Here is a 20,512-nt window from a genome sequence, read left to right as displayed (position 1 = left end):
TGAAATCAGAGCTTCTGGCAGGCGAGGAGCTCTGTCTAAAGGACCCCAGGACCTGACTCCCTGAGCCAGTCTCCGGGCCCCTCCCAGGCTCTGGGGTCGGGATCTGCTGTGACCAGCTCTGTGTCTCCAGGGCGGCGTGGTGGACGACAGAAGTGACGATTCCACGTCCGTCTCCACCTTGAGCTTTGGCGTGAACAGACCCACGATTTCGTGCATCTTCGACTGTAAGTGACATTGTTTGGAGCGTCTACAGGGGTGACATGGGTGCGTAACCGTGAGTTTCTGTTTGTGTGGGTCACATGGTCAGGTGTGCATGTGGGGGCTGTGGAGATCTGAGCCCATGCTTTTTTGGTGGGTCGGTGTCTTTTTGGGGTGTGTGTGTGGGCGTGTGCACGTGCGGGTTCATCCATATGTGGTGTGTGTGTCAACTCTAATCCTGAAACCCGGCATTGTGGCCGCCTCCATCATCTGTTGGCCCCTCCTCCCCTTCCCCCTCCTCTGCACCCCTGCCCCCCAACTCTCGCCAGGTCCACGGACATGTCACTCGGGCATCACCCTTTGGGCTGAGGTCTACTCTTAGGATCCTGAGAGCAGCTAACTCCCACAGTGTGACACGTGTCATTCCTATCGCCCAGCCCCTCTGTCCGCTGCCCTTCCTAGGGGCACACTCCATCCTCCCCTCTAGCCCTGGCTTGTAATCATGCCCAGCCCCTCACTTGGCCTCTGTTTCTTCCTCGGTGCAGATGGGAACCGCTACCATCTGCGTTGCTACATGTACCAGGCCCGGGATCTGCCTGCGATGGACAAGGACTCTTTTTCCGGTAGGTGGGGGGACGGAGGAGAGCCAGGGATCGGGGACTGAGACCTGGGTGTGGAGTTCCCTTCAGACCACAGGGAACGCGGCCCGGGCTCCTCCCGTGGCGGGGGTGGGGGGGGGGTTGTGTTTGCTGGGTTTGTGGAGGTGGGTGCTGCTGTCAGGGTCGCGGTGGCCTCCTGGTTGTCAGGTGGCCTGCTTGACCCCTCTGCAGGGTTTGGCTTTCCTGACCATCCATCCCCTGCTCCGGAAAGTCCCTCTGGCCCTGTCCCGGGACCACCCCCAGCCCAGTCTCCTGCAGCTTCCTGTTGCCCCACCTGCTCCTTTTCGGATGCTTCACTGCCCTCTAAACCTGATGGTCCCAAGAGTTCTGTGTGTGTTCTCTTCTCTGGGCACGGGGTCCCCCCCACCAACCCAGTAAACACTCACGTCAGGGAAGCTTCCAGGCCTTTAGTTCCTCAGAGCCCCTCATGTCCAGCCACACTTTAGGTGTTTCCCCCCGAAAGCCTCAGAGGCACCTTAGTCCATCCTGTCCAAGCTGAATTCCGTGTGACCGCCGCCCCCACCCAGATCCAGGCCTCCCCTTCATTTGCTACCTTGGTGCTGGCGTCACATCCACACGCCTCTCTTACCTGTCAGGGTGGGAACAGTCAGGTGCCCAGCTCTGTTGATTCTGCTCCTGAATCTCTCTCGGAGGTGGTTCCCTTCTCTTCAGCAGCATAGCTGCTGTCCCGCACTGGCTTTGCCTCTTTTGTCTCAACACCCTGGTCGTCTCCTGGCCTCCCTGCGACCTTCCACACTGCCCCCAACAGATCTGGTCACGTCACCCCGATTTCAAACATAGACACCGACAGATGGATCCCCAGCTCTTTAGCCTGGCAGGCATCTCCTCTGCGATCTGACCCCTGTGGACCTCACCAGTTTTATCTTTCCCTAATTCTTCTCTATCCGCTAGCTCTGGCCCCACCCACTTCTGTCAATGTTTATCTAGTTCCTCTACATTTCTGGCCTTTGCACTCAGTGTTCTCTCTGCCTAGAGTGCATTCCCTCCATATTTTTAATCCAGTGAACTCCTACTCAGCCTTCAAGACCCAGCCCAGATGCCCTCTGACTCTTCCCCAAGCCGCACTGGTTGTTCCTTCCCCAGGACTTGGCCAGGACCTCGCCAGCACCTCTCTCAGAGCCCTTACCCACTGCATAGATGGATTGCCACCTCTCTCTGCCATGTTCGTCCCAGCATGACTCTGAGCTCCCCCAGGAAGGGGCCTTGAGTCACCCCTTAGCCTACAGCACTTGATGTCTAAAAGCTAACCCTGAGGGCTCACCAAGAGCCCCGGTGTTTTGCTGATGTTATTGCATATAACCCTTATGAAGTGGGCACGTGACACCCCCATTTTACAGATGAAGAAACTGAGGCTCAGCTAGGTTAACTAAATTGCTTAAGTTAAAATAGCTGACAAGTGACAGACCCCCCTCCAAATGCTTGCTACTTAGTTGAGTAGAACTGAGTTCTTCTAGGAGAGTGACTTCCTGTTCACAGAATGGAGCACAGCTCACAGCCATCTACCTGTCCTTTCCCGGCCCCGCTTCCCCCCACGTGGGGGACCACTCTGATTTCTCTCCCCAGCAGCCGTGCTTCCCCACCTTGCTCTCCTCTCTGTGACCTGTCTCCAGCCCCATGCAGCCAGGTGCAGGACGGGTGGAGCAATTTCTCCTCCGTGCTTGGGGTTCAGGGTGCCTAGAGCGCCCTCTACAACACATGTGCGAGAGCAGCACAGAGGGATTGGCAGGGCGCTGGGGGATGCGGATACCTGCAGCTGCAGCTTCCTGGGAACCTTTGCCGGGTTGCTTTCTGACCATCAGAACGTACCCTGAGGAAAAGAGAAGTGCCCTAATTCATGACTTTGCTTCCTCTTTCTTCATGTGAGAGATGGGGCTGCAGGCGGTGGGGCTGCGTGGGGACGGGGTGAAGTGGGGTATAGGTGGAGGGCCCCTTGTCCTCCCTGCTGGTGGATGACCCTGCAAGAGGGAGTGCCACCCAGGGACCCGCACATCTGGGTACAGCAGGCAGGGTCAACCTGGTACTGGCCTGCAGGAGACGTCACACTTTCCACCCTAGCTCCACCCCCTCCCCCAAATAAACATCCCTTGAGCTTTGAGGGCACTGCCCAGGGCTTCCTCAGAGGCCACTGGCTTCTGAATGAAAGGCCTGATTGAGCAGCTGCTGGAAAGGAAAACAGCAGCCAACACGGGTGAACCTATAAAACCCAGAGTGTTTATTTTCACTCCCAAACCCTAAACCAAAGCAGTTTCTCCCCTGGAACTGACCCTGGGGTGGCTGGCGGCTGGAGGCTGTGCATGGCCACCGGCTGGCATTTCTCAGAGGAAACTCCTGTGTGAATCGGGAACGTTTGGGGCCAGAGGAGGGTCCAGCCCAGAGTCTGCCCCTCATATCATCTTCCAGCCTGCCTGCTGGCGTCTGGGGCGCAGCAGGCTCCCCTTGGCGAGCGCTCTGACCTGTGGTGTCTGTGCTTTCCCGCCGGTGGGGGGGTCCCATAGCCCCGGGCCGTGCTCTCTGCTTGTCCCTTGTGTGGTGGGCCTTGGGGCTGCTCCAGGGCCGGGGCTGCGCCTCCTTCCTTCTCCTTGGCAGAGGGCGTGGGGCCCAGGAAACACTTGTTGGATAACACTGAACTCGGCCTGGACGGGAGGCTTGTGGAGATGGTGCCATGCAGGTTGCCTGAGGCTTTGGCCTCGGGTGGGGTTTGAGCGGAGGACCAGCATCAATTCTCTGGGCCACTGGAAGGGCGTGTGTGGCCTGTGCTTGTGTGGTTATGAGTGCGTGTGGCCTGCGTAGTGATCAGGAATGAAAAATGTGAACCAACGCTGAATTCAAAGGATTTCTCTTACATTGGAATAGGGTTGCCGCTGCTGGGTGAGTCCCTGGGGGACACACTGGGTCTGCCCTGAACAGAAAAGGTAGGGTTCCAGAGAACTCAGCAGTCACATGTCCTCAGCGCCATACCTGACGGGCAGCACTGGGTCTCCAGGCAGCTGTCGGAGCTGTTGTTCTTCACTGCAGACCAATATTCCTCAAAGAGGACCAGGGGAGGAAGCTGTCTCCTTTGTCAAGCTGTACCCCAGGGAAGTCTGCTCTGCCCCTTCCCCCAGCTGGGAACCGCTGGTGTGGTTTATGCTTATAGCGCTGGACTTAGATGGAGGAGCCTTGGGGCAGCTCGCATTCCAGGGGATGGCCCTGAGCTCCAGGCACCCAGAGACTCCTCTTTGAGGGTCTCACGGGTCAGTGGGCTCAGAGGCCTGACTTGGCCAACCAGGCAAGGGGGAGAAGGCAAGTAGGTCAAAGGCTCAGTTATCAACCTCTGGGCGTGGAGTATCCATCTGCCAAGAAAGCAGAAGGTCCTGTGCCCTCTGTGCTGGCCTCATGGTTCCTGGGAGGTCAAAGCCGTGTGCTCGTTGGGTGGTCCTGAGGGGGGTTGCTGCCCGGCCAGGCCACAGTGAGGTCACCCAGACTCTGTGCTGAGTGGGGCTGGGGAGTCCTTGCTTGCGGGCTTCCCCTGTCTGGACTCTGGTCGTGGCCCACCCCCTCTGTGGAAGCACAGCTTTCTGTGAAGGTTGGCTCTGGCTGGGGTAGTTCTCCTGATGAGCTTAAGCGGCTGCTTTCCAAAGTGCATTGGAGGCTTGTGAAACGCTCCACTTAAAAAGGGTTCCCGAGCGAGAGAGAGTGGGGAACAGCGCACACTTAGCGATTTGCAAGATTTACAATGGACGGTGGTGCTGAGAGGCTCTGAGGGGGCTGCAGCACGGGAGCCTGTTGGACTTGGGTAAGCGTTCATTGCTTCCCCAGAGAACCCGCACGTTCTGGGAAACACTGATCTGCAGGATTCGGTCCAGCTTGCTCAGCATGAATCCACGACCGTTTGCGATCGGCCCGGCTCCCCCTCCCCGCTCTGTCCCTGCAGCCTGGGGGCGCTCCCTTCCCCGCCTCGGACAGACTAGCCTTTCCCTGAGTGGTCTTGGCTGCCTTGGCCCGTGTTGCGCTGGGTGCCTGGACACCCCTTTTCCTTGGTTACCTCCTTATTCTTGAGACTCAGGGTAGGAGACCTCCTTTGGGAGGACGGACTGGACGCCTCCAGACTCCATGGGGTACTCCCACCCCAGCGCCTTGTACCCTCCGCTGTGAAGCTGTGCATCGCTTGGTACCATAGCTGTTGTTTGGTTACCATTTCCAACCAGCAGTCCTGATCTTAGGAGCCCAGACCACGTCTCATGCATCTTCACGTTCCCCGCGCTGTGCTTACTCCCCACACGCTGGTCAGTCAGAAACTGTGTATTGAAGGGGTGACGGGTTCCACATAATGCCAGAGTGAGTGTCTTTGTTCATACAGCTTTTTGGTTAATTTGGATGATTCCCAGGAATATGGGAAACAGGGTGTAAACAGTTTTATGTTTTTCAGGGCATCCTGCCCAGTTGCCTTCCTGAAGGGTTGCCGAATTGCTTTCAGCAATAAAGAAGGGTACCTGTTTTGTCAAATATTTGCCAACACTGGGTTTTATAAAATTGTTTAATTTTTTCTTAATTTTATAAGAAAAATATTCCTGTATTGTAGTTTTGGATTTGCATTGCCTTGATTACTAGCAGTCTACTCCACCCTGTCTTAAGGGTCCTTTTCCTGTGAGCGTGGTGTGTAGAAGGAACACTGGCCCGGGAGTCAGGGAGTCGGGTCCCAGGCATGTGTGAACGTGGGCTGGTGACTTGGTCTTTGCAAAGCTCCCTCTTCTGACAAGTGGGATGATGCTGCCTGCCCTGCCCCTGGTGGCCTGAGCTGTTGATGGGACGGTGCATGAGGGAAGCTTAGTGTATTGTGACTGAAGAAGGGTCCTCCTTGGAGCTCCTGGGAAGTCTGAGCAGCAGAGATCGGGCACCGGGCTGCAGGTCCAGCAGTCACCTGCCCGGAGCCTCTCGTGGTGATGGGTCTGATGGAACCCTTGCGTGGAGCTCCCAGGGCAGCCTGTGGTCCTCAGAGAGCTCCAACCCAGCTTCAGCCCCCGGGGTGCTCTGTACGGCTTGGCAGGTGAGGCCGGAGGGCCGATCCTGGCCCTCTCCTGCGGGAGTGGTCCTGGGAAGAGCCAGGCCCTCCCAGCTCCTCCCCCCTTCCCAGGGATCTGCCTCTCCCTCCTCTTGGCTTTCCTGGAAGAGACATGTGTCCGTGTGTCCATCCGTCTGGCTTCCCTTCATCTGACCACCTTGCTTCAGCAACACCCCGCCCCCCTTGTTTCTCTTTTTCCGAGGGGCTGGGCCTTGTGCGGGGAGAGGCCGGGCCCCAGCACACAGTAGCTCAGTGTCTGAGCCCCCAGGCCTCCAGGCCTGCTCCTTACAATGCCTTTGTTGTGTGTTTTTCCCTCCCCTGGGCGGGCGGGGCGCGCGTGTGGGTCTGGGTGAGTTTTGTTTGAAAGCCGCCCCCTCCCTTCCCCCCGTGCTGAGCTCATTGCCTGCACTGATGGGGCTGCTGGAAGGAGCCGGCCGGCTGGGGGGGGGGGTGGCGTGGGGGGTGCTGCCAACAGCAATACGGCGTGCACGGCCGCCACAATGTGCAATTGTGATCTTTGTGTAAACGTGTTCAGTCTGGGACCCGCGTGCTTATAAAAATAAAGCTTTGGGAAGCACAGGGGGCGGGAACAAAAGGGGCTTTTTCGCTGGCTCTCTAATATGGTTTTATTTATCGGAACGCGCCCTCTCTCCCTTACTGGAACCGGGGAGAGGTTCTCTGCCGAGCTTGGAACTGATGGTATCACAGCCAGACGGTTTCATTAAGTGCACAGACGCCGCTGGGCCGTGCCAGGGGCAGGAGGGGAAAGGCTTGGGCCGGCTTGGTGCATGGCAAGGGGGCTCCCCATGCCAGGGAGGCCCTCACCAGGTGGGGTGGCAGGATGTGGTGGGCATGTCTCTCTTGCCCCTTCTTCTGCCGACGGCCTCCCATTGACCTCTTCTACCTCTGGGATCAGGTTCAAAATCCATTTCCTGCAGGAAACCCTCCAGGATTGACCCCACTGTGCTTTTGCGCCTGAAGGCGAACAAGCTGGTCCTAGCCTGGTACCTGCTTTCCATTAGCCAAACCCAGCATTTGTTCAGCCAGTGAGTGCCCATAATTTCTGCCTCCTAACTTAGATCCCCTCTCACCCTTAAAACTAGCTCCTAGGGCAACAGCCAGAATCTTGGACCCTCCCCCTGACCCCATCCCTCAATGGGAGGCCTCCCATTGCCCACCCCAACTTGTCCACCTCTTTGATGGTTGCTCTCTGTCACCTCCTGTACAGTGGCCATGGCATGCTGCTTGGTCTCCTTCTGGCCAGAGAGCCTGGCCTGCTTCCCCACTCCCCAGGACTGCAGTTGGATATCCTAGCTCTAGATCTCTGGTGCTGAGACCCTCCTGAGGTCACATGGTGGCTTCCCTGGCGGGGCACAGAGGATACAAGGTGCTGTGGGTTGGAAAAGATGCCAAAGGTATAGGGCACATCATAGGGCATTTGGGCTCAGCCCTCCCAGACTTCTAGTATCCAGCTGCCAGCCTCTTAAATCCCCAGGTTTCCCTGTCTGCATGCCCTCAGCATCTGGCACTTGGAGTCTTACAAAATGGCGGCAGACTGGACTCTGCCCCCTAAGGAGAGCAGCGGAGGAGCCCCCTCCTCCAAGCCCTTTGCTTCTGTCCCAGATTGCACGCACTCTGTCTCTTAGGACCTTCTCTTGTGCTGGTTTCCAAGTGTAGCCTCAAAAGGCAGCATTGGCGGCACCTGGGAGCCCCCCGCCCAGAGTCAATGAATGAGTCTCTGAGGTCGGCGCCCAGCTGTCTCTCTCAGCCTTCCAGACAATTCTGCTGCGTGCTCACATTTGGGAACCTCTGCTTTAGAATCTTCTCTAGTGACACCTTGGGACCAGGCAGGGGAAATGACCGGTGGGTGGGTCTCCAGCCAGCATGACTGGGGCTGGCAGGCTGGAAAGGAGTTTTGGGGTGGCAGGGAGCTGCAGAGATCTTAGGGTTCCCCTCACACCACTCACCACTAAACAGCCCTGTATCCACTGGCTTCACTCTAGCACCTGTGCGCATCTAAGCCCCCACTGTCTCTGCCTGAACCCTTACAGAAGCTTCATAACTGGTCTCCTTGCACCCATTTATGTCCACGTGTTCTCCACGTGGCAGCTGGGGTGAGCTTGCTGAAATGCAGACCCAGGCGTGCCCGTCTGATGGCACCAACGTCTCTCTCTGCTGTCCCTTCAGCAAGACAGCCGGGTCTCTCTCTCGCGCCACTGCACCTTATGTCTCTTCTTCAAGGAACTGATCAAAATTGTGATTTTATGTTTGTGTAGATTACAGTTTTGCTTGGCCCCGAGCACCTAGCCGGTAGCCTGGCATGCAGAAGGCACTCAATACATGCTTGTTGGATGGATGAATGAATGAATGTACCATCCAGGCTTCCTCCAGCTGGACTTTTGCCCCCAGCAGCCAGCCCAGGAAGGAGCCCAGGGGAAGCTCTCTGGATCTCTGTGCCTGTTCTCCTGGACCTTGGCCCCCAATCCCTGCCTGTGGTGACCCACAAACTGGCCTCATGGAGGGCAGGGAGAGCCCCTGGGAAAGGGCGCCAGCCTGGACATTGTGGCTTCCAAGAGTCAGTCAAAGCTCTGCTCCAGCTTTGTGGCCACATGACTCTCACAGTGTCTGCTGTATCTTGTCTCCTCTCCCTGCACCCGGCCCACCCAGATCCCTACGCAATCGTCTCCTTCCTGCACCAGAGCCAGAAGACGGTGGTGGCGAAGAATACCCTGAACCCCACCTGGGACCAGACGCTCATCTTCTACGAGATCGAGATCTTCGGCGAGCTGGCCAGCATCGCTGAGCAGCCGCCCAGCATCGTGGTGGAGCTGTATGACCATGACACCTACGTGAGTCTGCCTGTCCGCCATCCTCCCTCGTCCCCTCACCGCCCACCCTCTCCAGGGCCTAGGTGGGATGCTGCTGTGAGGGCTGGGTCCCCAGCCAGAGGGGTGCGCTCTGAGGCTGGGACGATGGCCTCGCCCCTGACCCCACAGGCTACAGAGGGGTGAAAACTATTTTAGAGTCATTAAAAATGAATTGCTAGCACGTGTGCTGTGCCCACGGCAGAGAGAGGGGACAGATCTGGAAAGGGCGCTTGGCTGTGTGTTGGGAGCCTGGTGATTTTCTGCTTTAACTGGCGTATAAGATCCCAGGTTGGTCCCTTCTCCCCATCAGAGGGCTGCGTTGACTCCATGACAGTTATCAAGCACTTGTGTACTGGGCTGAGGGGCCCCTCACGTGGGGTTCCCAGTCCAGGTGGGAGCCGAGGCTCACCCTCGGCTCACAGAGCAGGGAATCCTTCAAGGGGTCAGCACATTTCATTTCTGAGCACCATGTGGCTCTATGGCCCGGGGAGGGGGGGCCTCCCGGCAGAGCGGTCCCACAGAACTGCCCGCTGCGCTGGTGGTAAGGCTCCCGGAGGGAGGGAGTTGTGGGCTGGAAAGTGAGGCGGGTTGTGGGAAGACCCAGGCCCTGATGGAAGTGTGAGCTCCGGCTGCTGAATGAGGCAGAGGGGTGTTAGTGCAGCACAGGAGCTAGTGGGAGATGGGAGCAGGGTAGGCAGGTTGGGAAGGAGGGAAGAGGAGGAGGCCGGGGGAGCGGGGGAGGGATGGGGTCAGAGCAGCAGTCTGAAAAGGAGAGGTGTCGGCCCAGGGGTATGTGGCCCTGGGGTACGTATGTGGCCAAGCAGCCCTGCCTGGGTTGGGGGTGGGGGTGGCAGTGGCTGAAAAGGAGGGGGCAGGGTTTCAAAGATGTCTCCAGAAAGAGTTGTCATGACCAGATGAGCGGTGCCCTGGGAGGATGTGGACCAGGGGAAGGAAGGCCATGATGATTAGAGCTGGCAGTGGACCAGAGAGGCTGACCTGGGAGCTCTGCCCTTAGAAGGAAAAGCTGGCCCCATGGGGCACAAGCAGATGGAGGAGGAGTGCACTGGGGGCTCTCGGGGGAAGAGCACAGGGCCTGGTGCCTTCGGGGAGGCTGCTGTGGGAGGTGGGAGGACCAGGAGGGCGCCGGCCCGGGGACTTAGCGGAAGCAGGTGCAATGCTGGCGCAGGGCGGGCAGGAGGCTGGCAGGACGGTCTCTCTCTTCCAATAGCACCTCACCTCCTCTTTTAAAAATGTTAGTCTCTCCCCTTTGGGCCAGTGCCCAGGAGGGATCCCAGGAGAGAAAGGCCCGGCCGGGTTCCCCGGGGAGAACGGAGGCTTTGTTCACTGAGTCTGTACCTGTTGGCCAATATGTGTTGCCCTGAGCTCCTGCTGTCCTGGCTGCCCGGGCTTTGCAAGGGCTCCTCTTTCCCAGCTCCTCCATGACCCAGGGACTGAAGGGCGACACTGGGCCCAAAGGAGCCTCCAGACCCCTCCCAGTGCTGTGGCTGGTGCCCGCTCTGAGTGGTCCATGCTGGACTGCCACCCGCTGGTGTGAGCATTTATGCAGAAGCTGGTGGCCACTCGAGAATGGTTCTTGGTGATGTCCCCAGCAGTGATGTGACTGCAGGTAGGGGTGCCTGCCAGTCCTGCCCTGGGTTTCCACAGGAGTGCCCTGGGCCAGGCACCAGGGCTTGTGATGGCTGTGAAGCCACCTGGCTGAGACCCAGGTTCTGTCTGCAGCCCCTGCCCTTGGGGAAGCTAACCACAAGGCCAGAGTTCACAAGCCAGCAAGGTCAAAGGGACCCACATCAGAGGGCCTAGCTTGGGCAGAGCTGTGGGAGGTGGCTGGGAAGAGTAAAGGGCAGTATGGCTGGGGGAAATGGCCTGGGTCAAGGTCAGGGGGTGAGAGGCCAGCTGAGGCCAGCAGGCTGGAGTAAAAGCCATGTGGGGAGGGAATGAGGCAGGAGAGGTGAGCAGGCTCCAGTGAGAGGGCCTTCCGTGCCAGGAAGGGGGTTTGAACTCTTATCCTCCAGGCAGTGTGGAGCCGTGGAAGGAGCAAAGGAATGATAAGATGAAAACATTGTTTTAACAAGAGTCATTTAATTTGATGAGCATGATCAGCCTTCCCATGTGGAAACTTAGTGGGTGGGGGATTTAAATGTGAAATGAACAGGAGATACAGAAGCCCTGGGAAGATGTCAAGCACCTGTACGGCTGAGGCATTGAAGAAAAGCTAGGAGGCTGTCACTGTTGTCTCTGGTGGGCTCAGCGCTTGATTAAATTAAAGCAAGGTGAACGGTAGTTGGACATACAGAGGGACTTCCGGACCATCAGTGGGAATTCAAATCTAGCAACAGTTGCAAGAGACCACTCACATGCTTCCCTTGCATCCTGCTTAGGGAGTCAGAGCTTACCACCCCGCACCAGGGGCTTCCCTGAGTTCTGCGGTCCTTCCAAGGTCAGGGGGCCAGATGCAGGTCTGGTGATTGCTCTGAGGCCGCCAGAACCCCAGGCTGGGGGACGCTGACTCTTCTTTCTCCACGCCCCGTCTAGGGTGCAGATGAGTTTATGGGACGCTGCATCTGTCAGCCAAGCCTGGAGCGGATGCCCCGGCTGGCCTGGTTCCCGCTGACGAGGGGCAACCAGCCGGCAGGTGAGCTGCTGGCCTCTTTTGAGCTCATCCAGAGAGAGAAGGTGAGGCTGGTCCACATCCCGACCCAGGAGGCCTGGGCAGGGAGGAGGGTGGGGGTCACAGGCAGGGGATGGTTTGATGGAGGGGACGGGCCTTTGAATTATTCTTCTTCCCCTGCCAAGGGCTTGCACTTTGTGAGGGTCACTGAAGGGCCACCTCTGAATGTTAGGCCTCTTGCCAGCAATGGTTTTGCCCATCTTTTCTGAACTCCAAATCAGGACACGATCTAACATTGGGGCAGAAAGTTGAAATCTGAGCTGTTAAAATGTCTGAGTCCTCTGGCCATTTGGATGTATTTTTCCCTGGGTCACACCCTGACGTGGTTTCTGGGAGGACCGCTGGTTTGGGCTTAATTGTCATGGAGGAGGGGAGTCCAGGCCAGGTCACGGCAGGACCTCCGTTCTAGTGCTGGCTGTGCCGAGGCCTGGCTGTGCGACCCTGAGCTGGCCACTTCCCTGCTGTAGCGCAGGGGGGTTTGGGTTTGGGTTAGGGCCAGACCGTCAGACTTGCTCTTAGTGTGATGGGAACCCTAATATGTGAGCCGGATGGAAGTGAGGCCACTCCGGCTCTCTGGAGGGGACACAGCATGGCACCCGCCCAAGGACTAGTCTGTAAGTCCCTGGGCTGTCTGATCACTGACATATTCCATGATGTTAATTTTGTGGTTAGAGATGTGTGTGCCTGGCCAGGGCAGAAAGGAGGGTGGTGGGGCCTTGGGTGACAAGCACCTAACCTAAGCTCTTTTTCTCCACCCTAGCCGGCCATCCACCACATTCCTGGTTTTGAGGTAGGTCTTTTGCTGCTTCTTTTTTTTTTTTTTTGTGGGGGAGAGGGAGGTAATTAGGCTTATTTATTGAACCCAGGACCTTGTGCATGCTAGGCATGCGCTCTACCCCCTGAGCTACACCCTCCCTCCCCTCCTTACCTTTGCTTCTTCAAACTCACCGTCAGCCTCCCTGTGTTTGCAGCCCCCTCCCGGGCTAGGAAGGGCAGCAGACACATACCACCACCATCCTGCCTTCAAGCCGAGGAGGAGTGGGTCAGGGGCACAGGGGCAGGGTGAGTGGGGCTGGGGTCCCTGCCCAGCCCAGGTTTTCCCGCCCTTCTTCCCTGAGAAGTTCAAGGATCACAGACTCAGACTGAAGGACCTCGTGGTCACCCAGCCCAGTGGCTCTCAACAGGGCAGCATGTTGGACTCCCTTGGGCAGCTTTAAAAATCACTAAGGCTCAGGCCCCACCCAGACCAAACGAAACCTGATCTTTCGGGGTGTGGCCCAGGCGTTGGTATCTTTCAAAACTGCCCCGGGATCTAAATGTGCAGCGCTGGCTGAGAACCATCCACCTAGGCCAGTGGTTCTCAGTGTGGCGGCCCCGAGGGTATTGTTAGAAACGCCAGTCTTGGGTCCCACGTCAAGTCTCCTGAAGCAACCTGGGTATTAATGAGCCCTCCAGGAGATTCCCAGGCTAATTTCAGGAGCTCGGATGTGGACCGTAGTTCCCAACTTGGTGTTCCCACCAAGATCCAGTTTTCTTTCCTCTGCTAGTGACAGAGGCTTTGTTCCCTCCTCCCTGCTCCCCTGCCTCCTCCTGGGGGGTCATGGTAGGAAAATGTAAATCTTTTACTGGTACCCAGGCTACTTCGATTCAGGAAATACTCTTCTCAGCCACTCTCCGCTGCAGCTTTGAGAAGCGGTCGTTTGGGCTCTGTTTGGATGCCTCCTCCCTTGTGAGGCGGCCCATGCAGTTTGCAGACAGTTCTTACCATGCAAACCCTGCTTGCCCCCTGCACCCACCCACCCTCTGCTTCTCCTCCCACCCCTCCTGGTCTCTCTCCCTCTCCTGTCCAGTCCAAGCTCCTGCTCTCAGGTCTCCCAGCCCCGGGGCGTCCAGGTTGCTTCTCCTTGGTTCTCTGGGTCCACGTGCTCCAGGCCCGTGTGCTTCCTGGGGTTGCTGCATGGGGGCCCGGACCCTCGCAGCACCTGTCTGTCCGTCTCCTTTCTCCTGTCACTTCCAGGGACGCGTGGGCTCTAGGCTTATGCTTTGGCCTCTCCCGCCAGTTCCTCTGCATCAATGTCTGTCTTCCCTTCTGTCTCAGGGACCGTGCGGAGTGGGTGTCTGGGAGGCCTGTCACCCTCACCGAGGTGGGAGGCGGTGGTTGGCTCCTTTTAGGGGGACGTCTGGTGTGTTGACCTCTACCCCAGCCTAGTGCTGCTTGTCACTGATGGTGAACTTTTATTCTCCTTTCTCTCCTCCCTCCACCGTCTCCTGGATGTGGACTGTCCCGTGGTGTGGTCCAGGTGCAGGATACAGCAGGGATCCTGGAAGAGGTGAGCTGGACCCTCGCAGCTGTGGCCTGCGGCAGGGGATGGGTGGGCAGAGGCGGAGGGAAGGGGAAGGCCGTGTCCTGGAGCCTTCGTGGTTCCTGGTGCTCCAGCATGCATCTGTCGCCCAGACCCCTGTCTGGATTCATTTCCTGCACTCTGCATGGATCCAGGCCTACCTGCTTGGGGTGTGCCCTGGTGTGATGCTGGCCTTACAAGGATTGCTGCTATGTTGGAAGCCACATTAACCCAGACCTCAGGGACTGCAAAACAAAGCCTCACCTGGCTGAGTACCAGGTTTTCAAGGATGAAATGTTAGTAAGGGGCCGGAGTAGTCAAGGAAGGCTTTCTGGTGGAGGTGGTGTTAGCCAGACATTTCAGTGCTTAGGAAGAAGGTGGGGAGCGTGCCTTTGGCCCAACGGGGCCAAGCACCGGTCTGGGGTCTGGCTGGTTGGGGGAATGGGGTGGGTTGGGGATTCCTAGGTTCTGGGAGAAGCTTGGGCTTTGCATTTAAATGAAGCATGGCTATGTCCTTTGCTATGAGGGACGAGGAGCATGTTTCCTTATGGCCTCCTGCACATCTGCGGGCGGGTCCTCATGAGTGAGCTGGGGCAGAGGCCTGGGCAGAGAGACAGGAAGGAGAGCCCTGGTCAGATGGGGGTTGGGGAAAGGGCAGCCACTTCCTGCCGTCAGGGAATCCCCAGGCTGGGAGCGGACACCATTTGACATTTTCAGTGCAATTTGGACTTGAAGTGCAGGGTCAGGATGTGGGATCCGCAGGCCCCGCGCCCCTTACCTCACTTCCTTTAGCTCCCAGACCGAGGTGGGGTCCGCCAAGTGAGCTGGCCGTAATTGCGCCTGACAGGCAGCCTCCTGCTTCTGGCTGCAGTTGCGAAAGACTGCCGATTTGGAAAGGGGAACAGAGCCCTGTCCAGGGAAGCAGCACGGAGCCCTCTCTCTTGATTGAGAGCGCTCTGTGGCCAAAACCCACAGCCTGCTCTGAAGAAGACCCAGCCCAGGGATGAGTTATTTAAAAAAAAAAAAAAAAGTTAAAATCCTTAATAACTGGATTTATAATATATAACAGTGAAGGCTCAGATTCCAAGAGCAGGGATCTGGCCATGGTCTTGTTGTCAGGAAGCAAATCAAAATTGGCAGCTTTGGGGCCAGACCCCAAAGAGGGCCAAGTGTCCTGCTGCAGGGCCAGCCGGCCGCAGGCTGAGGTGGGTCGGGGTCAGCAGGGCCAGAGGAGAGCAAGTTCCGGGGGTCTGCTGGGCACAGGGCTTGGCTCGTACGTTCAAAGGGTCCCAGGCGCAGTAGGATGAATGGAGTATCAGCTGATCCGGGGAACCACCCCAGAAGGTGGTCTTGTGACCCCTTCATCCCCAGAGGGCTTCCGCCCCAGCTCTGGGGCCCACAGCTCCGCCACTTCCCCTGCACTTGAAGCCTAAGGCTCGTGCCAAAGTCCCAGGTCCTATTTGGTTCTAAGAATCCCCAGGGATGGGGTGGAGGCAGGTTAGTCTTGCTGCTGCTGCTGGTTCTGCAGGAAGCCTGACGCCTTAGCAGGAATTTTCTGTCTTCTTTGCTGCGGCCAAGCTCCTGCTTTGCATCCCCCATTCAGCCCCTTCCAGGCTCCCAGCCTGAAACCTGTGAAGAGCGCTCCAGCTGTCCTGGAGGGCTGCGGAAAGCTGTGCTGGGAGCTTAGATTCTGGGCCACTGGCCATGGGAGCCCTCAAAAGTGTGGGAGCAGAGAGGGCAGATGGGTGTGTTAGGGAGCTGTCTGGCTGCAGAGAGGTGTGGGTTGGGGAGCCAGGGGCAGGAGGAGACACCAGCTAGGAGGCTTTTGAGACAGCTCGTGGTGATGAGGGCTAAGACTAGAGAGAGGAACGGAGCGGGGCAAGTGACTCTGAAGGATGGTTTAGGGGCGACCTCTCCAGTGGGGACTGCCTTCTTGTCAGCACAGCCCACACCTACGTGGGAGACAGGGTAGTGAATGAGCTGAAAGTCGTCTAGCCATGCTGAGAGCTCCCAGAGCAGACAGGGACAGTAGGGATGGCTTCCTGGAAGAGGTGACTCTGAGCTCCCTTCAGGGGTGCAGGCGGCAGTGCCTCGGGCTGGAGGGCGTGCCACGACTTGGTGTCACTTTGGTAGGCAACAAGATTTCCCCTCCCCCAGGCTTTTTACCCATCTGGAGCGCATCTCTCCAGGGCTCTTGGTGGGGAAGGGGGACTGCTGTGTTGTGTCTCTGAAGCTTCGGTGTCTGGGAGACCTGGGTCCTTGCAGAGAGCGCAGGCGAAGTGGGGTTGCTTCCTTCTGGCTCCCAGCCTGTCTTTCTGTCTGTCCCTTGCTGTTTCCCTTCTTCCTTGCCCTCTTCCAGCTCTCCCTTCACGCTTCCCTTTTCCTCTATTTGCTCCTTGGCCCCGGCTCCCTCTCTCCCTCCTTCTCCCCGCCTCTTCTGAGCCCTCTGTCTCGTTTCTTTTCCTTTTTGTCTGGAGAACAAAGGCGGTCTGCGCTGCCAAGGGGAATGAGTTCAAAGAAACTGCAATTTTAGATTTCCTGCGAAATGGAGAATGCACACGCACGTGTGAGTGTATGCAAGGGTGCGTACTCACGGGAGCACACGCGCGTGCACGCACACACAGCAGAAGAGGTGATGGCAGATTCCTTAATGATAGGGGGCCCCCTAGGACGTGGAGCACGTGAAGAGGAAGAGCCCTCCTGGGGACCCTTTAGGTGCGAGCAGGGGCTCGTGGTCCTGAGCGTCTAAGGGCCGTGGTAGTGAGTGTTGCCTTTGGTTCTGCTTCTCCTGTCCCGCTCGGTGAAGGGATGCCCTGGCAGAAGGGAGAGCGTGCTAGGTGGCTTTTTGGCTGTGAGTTGGGGGCCAACCAGATGTCACTCCATCCCCTTCCTAATCCAGGCAACATGCTATGGCTTTTAGTCTGAGATGTCCATGAGGTATTCTTCGGCACCCCCAAATCCACCAGAAGGAAAAATTTGGTGTTTTGCAATCAGGAAAATGAGCCCAGTGGTCCCCCATCCCCCTATCCCTCCCCCAAGGCTTTAATTTAAAACACTGTTTTTCCTGGGAAGTGTAATTAGAGCGGCATGTTGTTCCTAATGAGCTGGGTGGGGCAGGCAGACAGTGGAGCCCTCCCAGCCGGCCCGGCTGCCCCCACCTGCAGCCCCCCGAGGAGCCAGGATCTGAGTGTCCAGAGGGTCCCCTGACTGTGACCTGCTGGGTGAGGAGGGGGTCTTTGGGCCACGGGCGGCAGGACTGACCTGGGTGGCGGGAGGGACCTCCCCACATTTGCCCTCTGCCCTGGGAATGCATGTCTGCCTAGTGTGGTGGCCCCAGGACTGGGAGAGAAGCCCCCCCTCGTGGCTCAGGGCCTTGGCTCCCTGCACTGAACTGGCCAGCAGGACAGATGGATGAAAGGGGGCGTAGGGTGGATTCTGCTCAGATGGGAAGAGAGCCTCATGTGTCCTTGTGTCCTTGTCCCCCTGGTCTGAGCTGCCTCGGTAAACCCTGCACATCTGCACAGCCCCATCAGTATAGCAGCCGCATGCCCGCCTGCATTCAATGAGCACGGAACGGGGTGGTCAAATGTGGCTTCATCCAATTAGCCATCTATGGTATGGCTGCATTTGAGACCTGTGGTCCTCCGAGTCCCCCGCCACGCATAGGACAGTGAATCCGGGTGTCCTGGGGGCACTTCCAGTCTGCATCCACGCCCTGCCTGGCAGTGCTGGTAGGGGTCCCTGCAGCCTTCCTCCCCTGAGAATCACTGTTTGGGAAGGATGTACCATGCCTCTCAGATGGGGTGGACCAGGAAAAAATTGAGAAACTGGGCCCAGGAGCTGGCTGTCTGGCCGGTGCCACAGGACTGCCAGGTATGAGATGTCGGAGGCCAGTCAGGACCTTGGGAAACCCTAGCACAGGGTCACTCAGAGTAAAAAGAACTCAGAGAGGAGGGTTGTAAGAAGTTTCTGGAGTGGTTGTGGAGATTCTCTGGAGGATGTGGAGTTTCAACTACGCCCTGAAAGATTTGTTAGACTCTGAAAGATGGCAAAGGAAGCCCATTCAAACAGGGGGAGCCTTGAGCCGGCATCGGGGGAGGAAGGGTGGCCAAGGATGCAAGGATCAGGCTGGCGCAGACAAGAGTGTTGGGAAGGACTGGACAGTGTGTTGGAGTCAGTTCTTTGTCTGCCCTTCCCTCCACCCATTCATCCCTTTGCCCCCCTCCCTTCAATTGTCCATTCGTAAGCCTTTATTTATTAAACAGGGATTCAGCTATGGCCCCTGTGTGCAGAGTTGCTGGTTGAACAAGGGACGCAGACAAATGAACCCATAGAAATGACATAGGGTGATGTGTCTTTCAGTGGGAGTGAGTCAAGTTGCTATGGGAACCATGGGATGCTTAACTAAAACTTGGGGCTCCAGGGAAGATTTCAGGGGACCTGAAGTCCAAGTAGGAGGTAGCCAGGTGAAGTGGGCAGAAGGACACTTCAGACACAGCGACCAGCAAACTCCAACCTCACAGTAAAGAGTGAGGTGCCTCCTGTCACCTGCTGGAGCTCAGAAGGACAGGTGTGGAGTGGGTCCCCGGGAGATTGCTTTTCACCGCCTGGGGTCCCGGAGGGGAAAGTTATGTGCTGGGAGGTGAGACCAGAGAGGTCAGTAGGAGCTAGAAGATGAGGGGTCTTGGAGGACATGTCAAGAAGTTTGGATTTCATCCTGAGTGGGTGGGGAACCTTTGAAGGGTTTTAAACAGAGTGACAGTCTTAGAAAGCTCCCCCTGGCCGCAGAGTACAGCACGCGTTCAAGTTGGGAGGGCGTGTGCAAAACCAGATGCAAAGCCCACTTAGGATGCTGGCGTGTCCAGGCAAGAGAGGGGGGTGATCCAAACCCAGGAAAGAAGATGGGTGTGGGTGGGCACGAGAGAGATTTAGGAGACAGATCCCTTGGGGACCAATCACGGGGGAGGGTGATTGAGGGTGGCGTTGGGGTTTCTGGCTTGGCTGCCTGGGTGGATGGTGGGGCTGGTTTCTGAGATGACACTTGAAGAGAGCAGGTTTTGAGGGGGAACTTAGAGCATCCAGTTTGGGACGAGTTCAAGGTGAGAGGCCAGTAGGACACATGGATGACAAAGCAGTAAGGTTGGGAATGTGGGTCCGGGGCTGAGGAGAGATCTTTGGGAGCAGAGAGCTCAGGAGAGGGTGGGGCAGGAGATGAGGGGGAGGCTGCCCGGGAGATGCAGCAAACAGAGGGGAAGGAGGGCAGAGGGGCCAGCAGCGTGGAACCAGAGAGATGGTTTCAGGAAGGAGGCTGAGGTCCACTGGCTGGATGCTGCAGACAGAGGGACAGAGATAGGAGCCCGTGAGTTTCCTTTCGGTTGAGCTGCAAGCAGGCTGTTGTTAACTTTGGAGAGAGGAGTTTCCAGGGAGGGGGCCAAGGGGCAGAGCAGAGAGAACCGGGTGGAGGGCTGCATGGAAGCGAAGGAGAGGTAGGGGATGGAGGCAGTCCTTTTCAGGAAAAGAGAGGGGACAGGGAGGGAGACTGCTGGAGAGGACATGGAGAGAAGGCATGGATGGACCTGAGAGACCATCTTGAGACCGTATTTAAATGGGGAAGGAAAAGATCTGGCAGACAGTCTGGAAAATTGGGGAGGACTGGATGAAACTGGGTCAGAGAGCCAGAGAGCTCGGAGGCAGAGATGTGCAGTGATGATGATGGGTGCCCGGTGTGCACAGTGGACAGGGGACAAGGACTGTGGGGGCAGCTTGCGGCCAGGCGGAGGGGGCAGGGGTTCTAGGGAGTGGCAACAAAGAGTGGGGAGCAAGGAGGTCCTGGGACCCCTGAGGACAGCGTGGTGGACGGAGATGGCCTTGGGAGGAGAATGGGGACCTGGTCCGAGGAAGCTGCCCTCCCCTGGACGCACATCTAACCACTGTCTCTGCTTGTCTCTCCTTCTGCCTCCGCTGGGCCTGGCGCTCACTCTGCAGCTGTGTGCACCTGCCTTCTTCCTCCAGGGCCTCCTGCCAACGGTACTGGAGCCCAATCTTCTCCAGGTTCTCGTTCCCTGTCCTCCATAAACAGGTTCCCTAGGTGGGGAGCCTGGGCCTCCGCATAGAGAGCGGAGGGGTCACCACATGATGCTTGAGGGAGCCCAGAGGGAGAGGCGGAACATGGACGTGAGGGACAAAAAGGAGTCAAAGGGACACTGCCCGGAGTTTGGGGGCCTGGAGAGGAATGTTCAAGGGGGAGGTATATTGATGAGCTTGCCTGGGTGGTTTCATTGCAGCCACGTGTGAAAGGCTTGGTCTTCCTGCCTCCCCATCAGGAGCCTGGGCCTCTCCCTCCCTGGTCCCTTCTGTTTGTCCCTTTCACCTTGAGCTTTTGGTTCTGGGCCCACGGTGGGCTGGGCATCAGGCCACAAGCAGGCCTTCAGGCATAACCTCTCTGTTAAAGAGGCAACCCTTGGGCACAGTCGCTGTACCAGGTGGCCTGGGGGTGCCAAGGGTAGACACCGAGCCAGGAGTTCCCATAGCAGCCAGGCCACTGCAGACTCCGCCTCCACCCTCCAGGGGCGCCATTCATGTGGACTGCGGTGGGCACAGCTCCCCGTGGAGTTGTGCGCCTGACGGCCCTGCACATCACTCCTCCTCCCCGTGGCCTGTGTCCCTCAGCCAGTCGAAAAATGTAGGTACTTCCT

The 20,512-nt window shown here is 57.7% G+C and overlaps 1 protein-coding gene across 22 annotated transcripts in view; it reads left to right on the top strand.

Moving 5' to 3' along the window:
* DYSF (dysferlin) overlaps window positions 1–20,512 on the top strand; it is a 201,700-nt gene that overhangs the window by 120,455 nt on the left and 60,733 nt on the right. For 15 of the 22 annotated variants that reach the window (XM_010994650.3, XM_010994646.3, XM_010994648.3 and 12 more), the window contains 6 exons: window positions 131–224; window positions 744–821; window positions 8,587–8,768; window positions 11,340–11,480; window positions 12,236–12,265; window positions 13,776–13,805. In XM_010994650.3, coding sequence (XP_010992952.3) covers window positions 131–224; window positions 744–821; window positions 8,587–8,768; window positions 11,340–11,480; window positions 12,236–12,265; window positions 13,776–13,805 — 555 coding nt within the window. Of the gene's footprint in view, window positions 1–130; window positions 225–743; window positions 822–8,586; window positions 8,769–11,339; window positions 11,481–12,235; window positions 12,266–13,775; window positions 13,806–19,802; window positions 19,845–20,512 lie in introns of all 22 variants that reach the window. The other 7 variants (XM_064494404.1, XM_064494399.1, XM_064494403.1 and 4 more) reach the window with 1 other exon arrangement.

The sequence above is a fragment of the Camelus dromedarius genome, chromosome 15 (genome assembly GCF_036321535.1).
Source record: "Camelus dromedarius isolate mCamDro1 chromosome 15, mCamDro1.pat, whole genome shotgun sequence".
In the NCBI taxonomy this organism is placed as follows: domain Eukaryota; kingdom Metazoa; phylum Chordata; class Mammalia; order Artiodactyla; family Camelidae; genus Camelus; species Camelus dromedarius.
The sequence above is the reverse complement of the archived record's forward strand: the minus strand, read 5'-3'. Positions and strand labels throughout refer to the sequence as shown.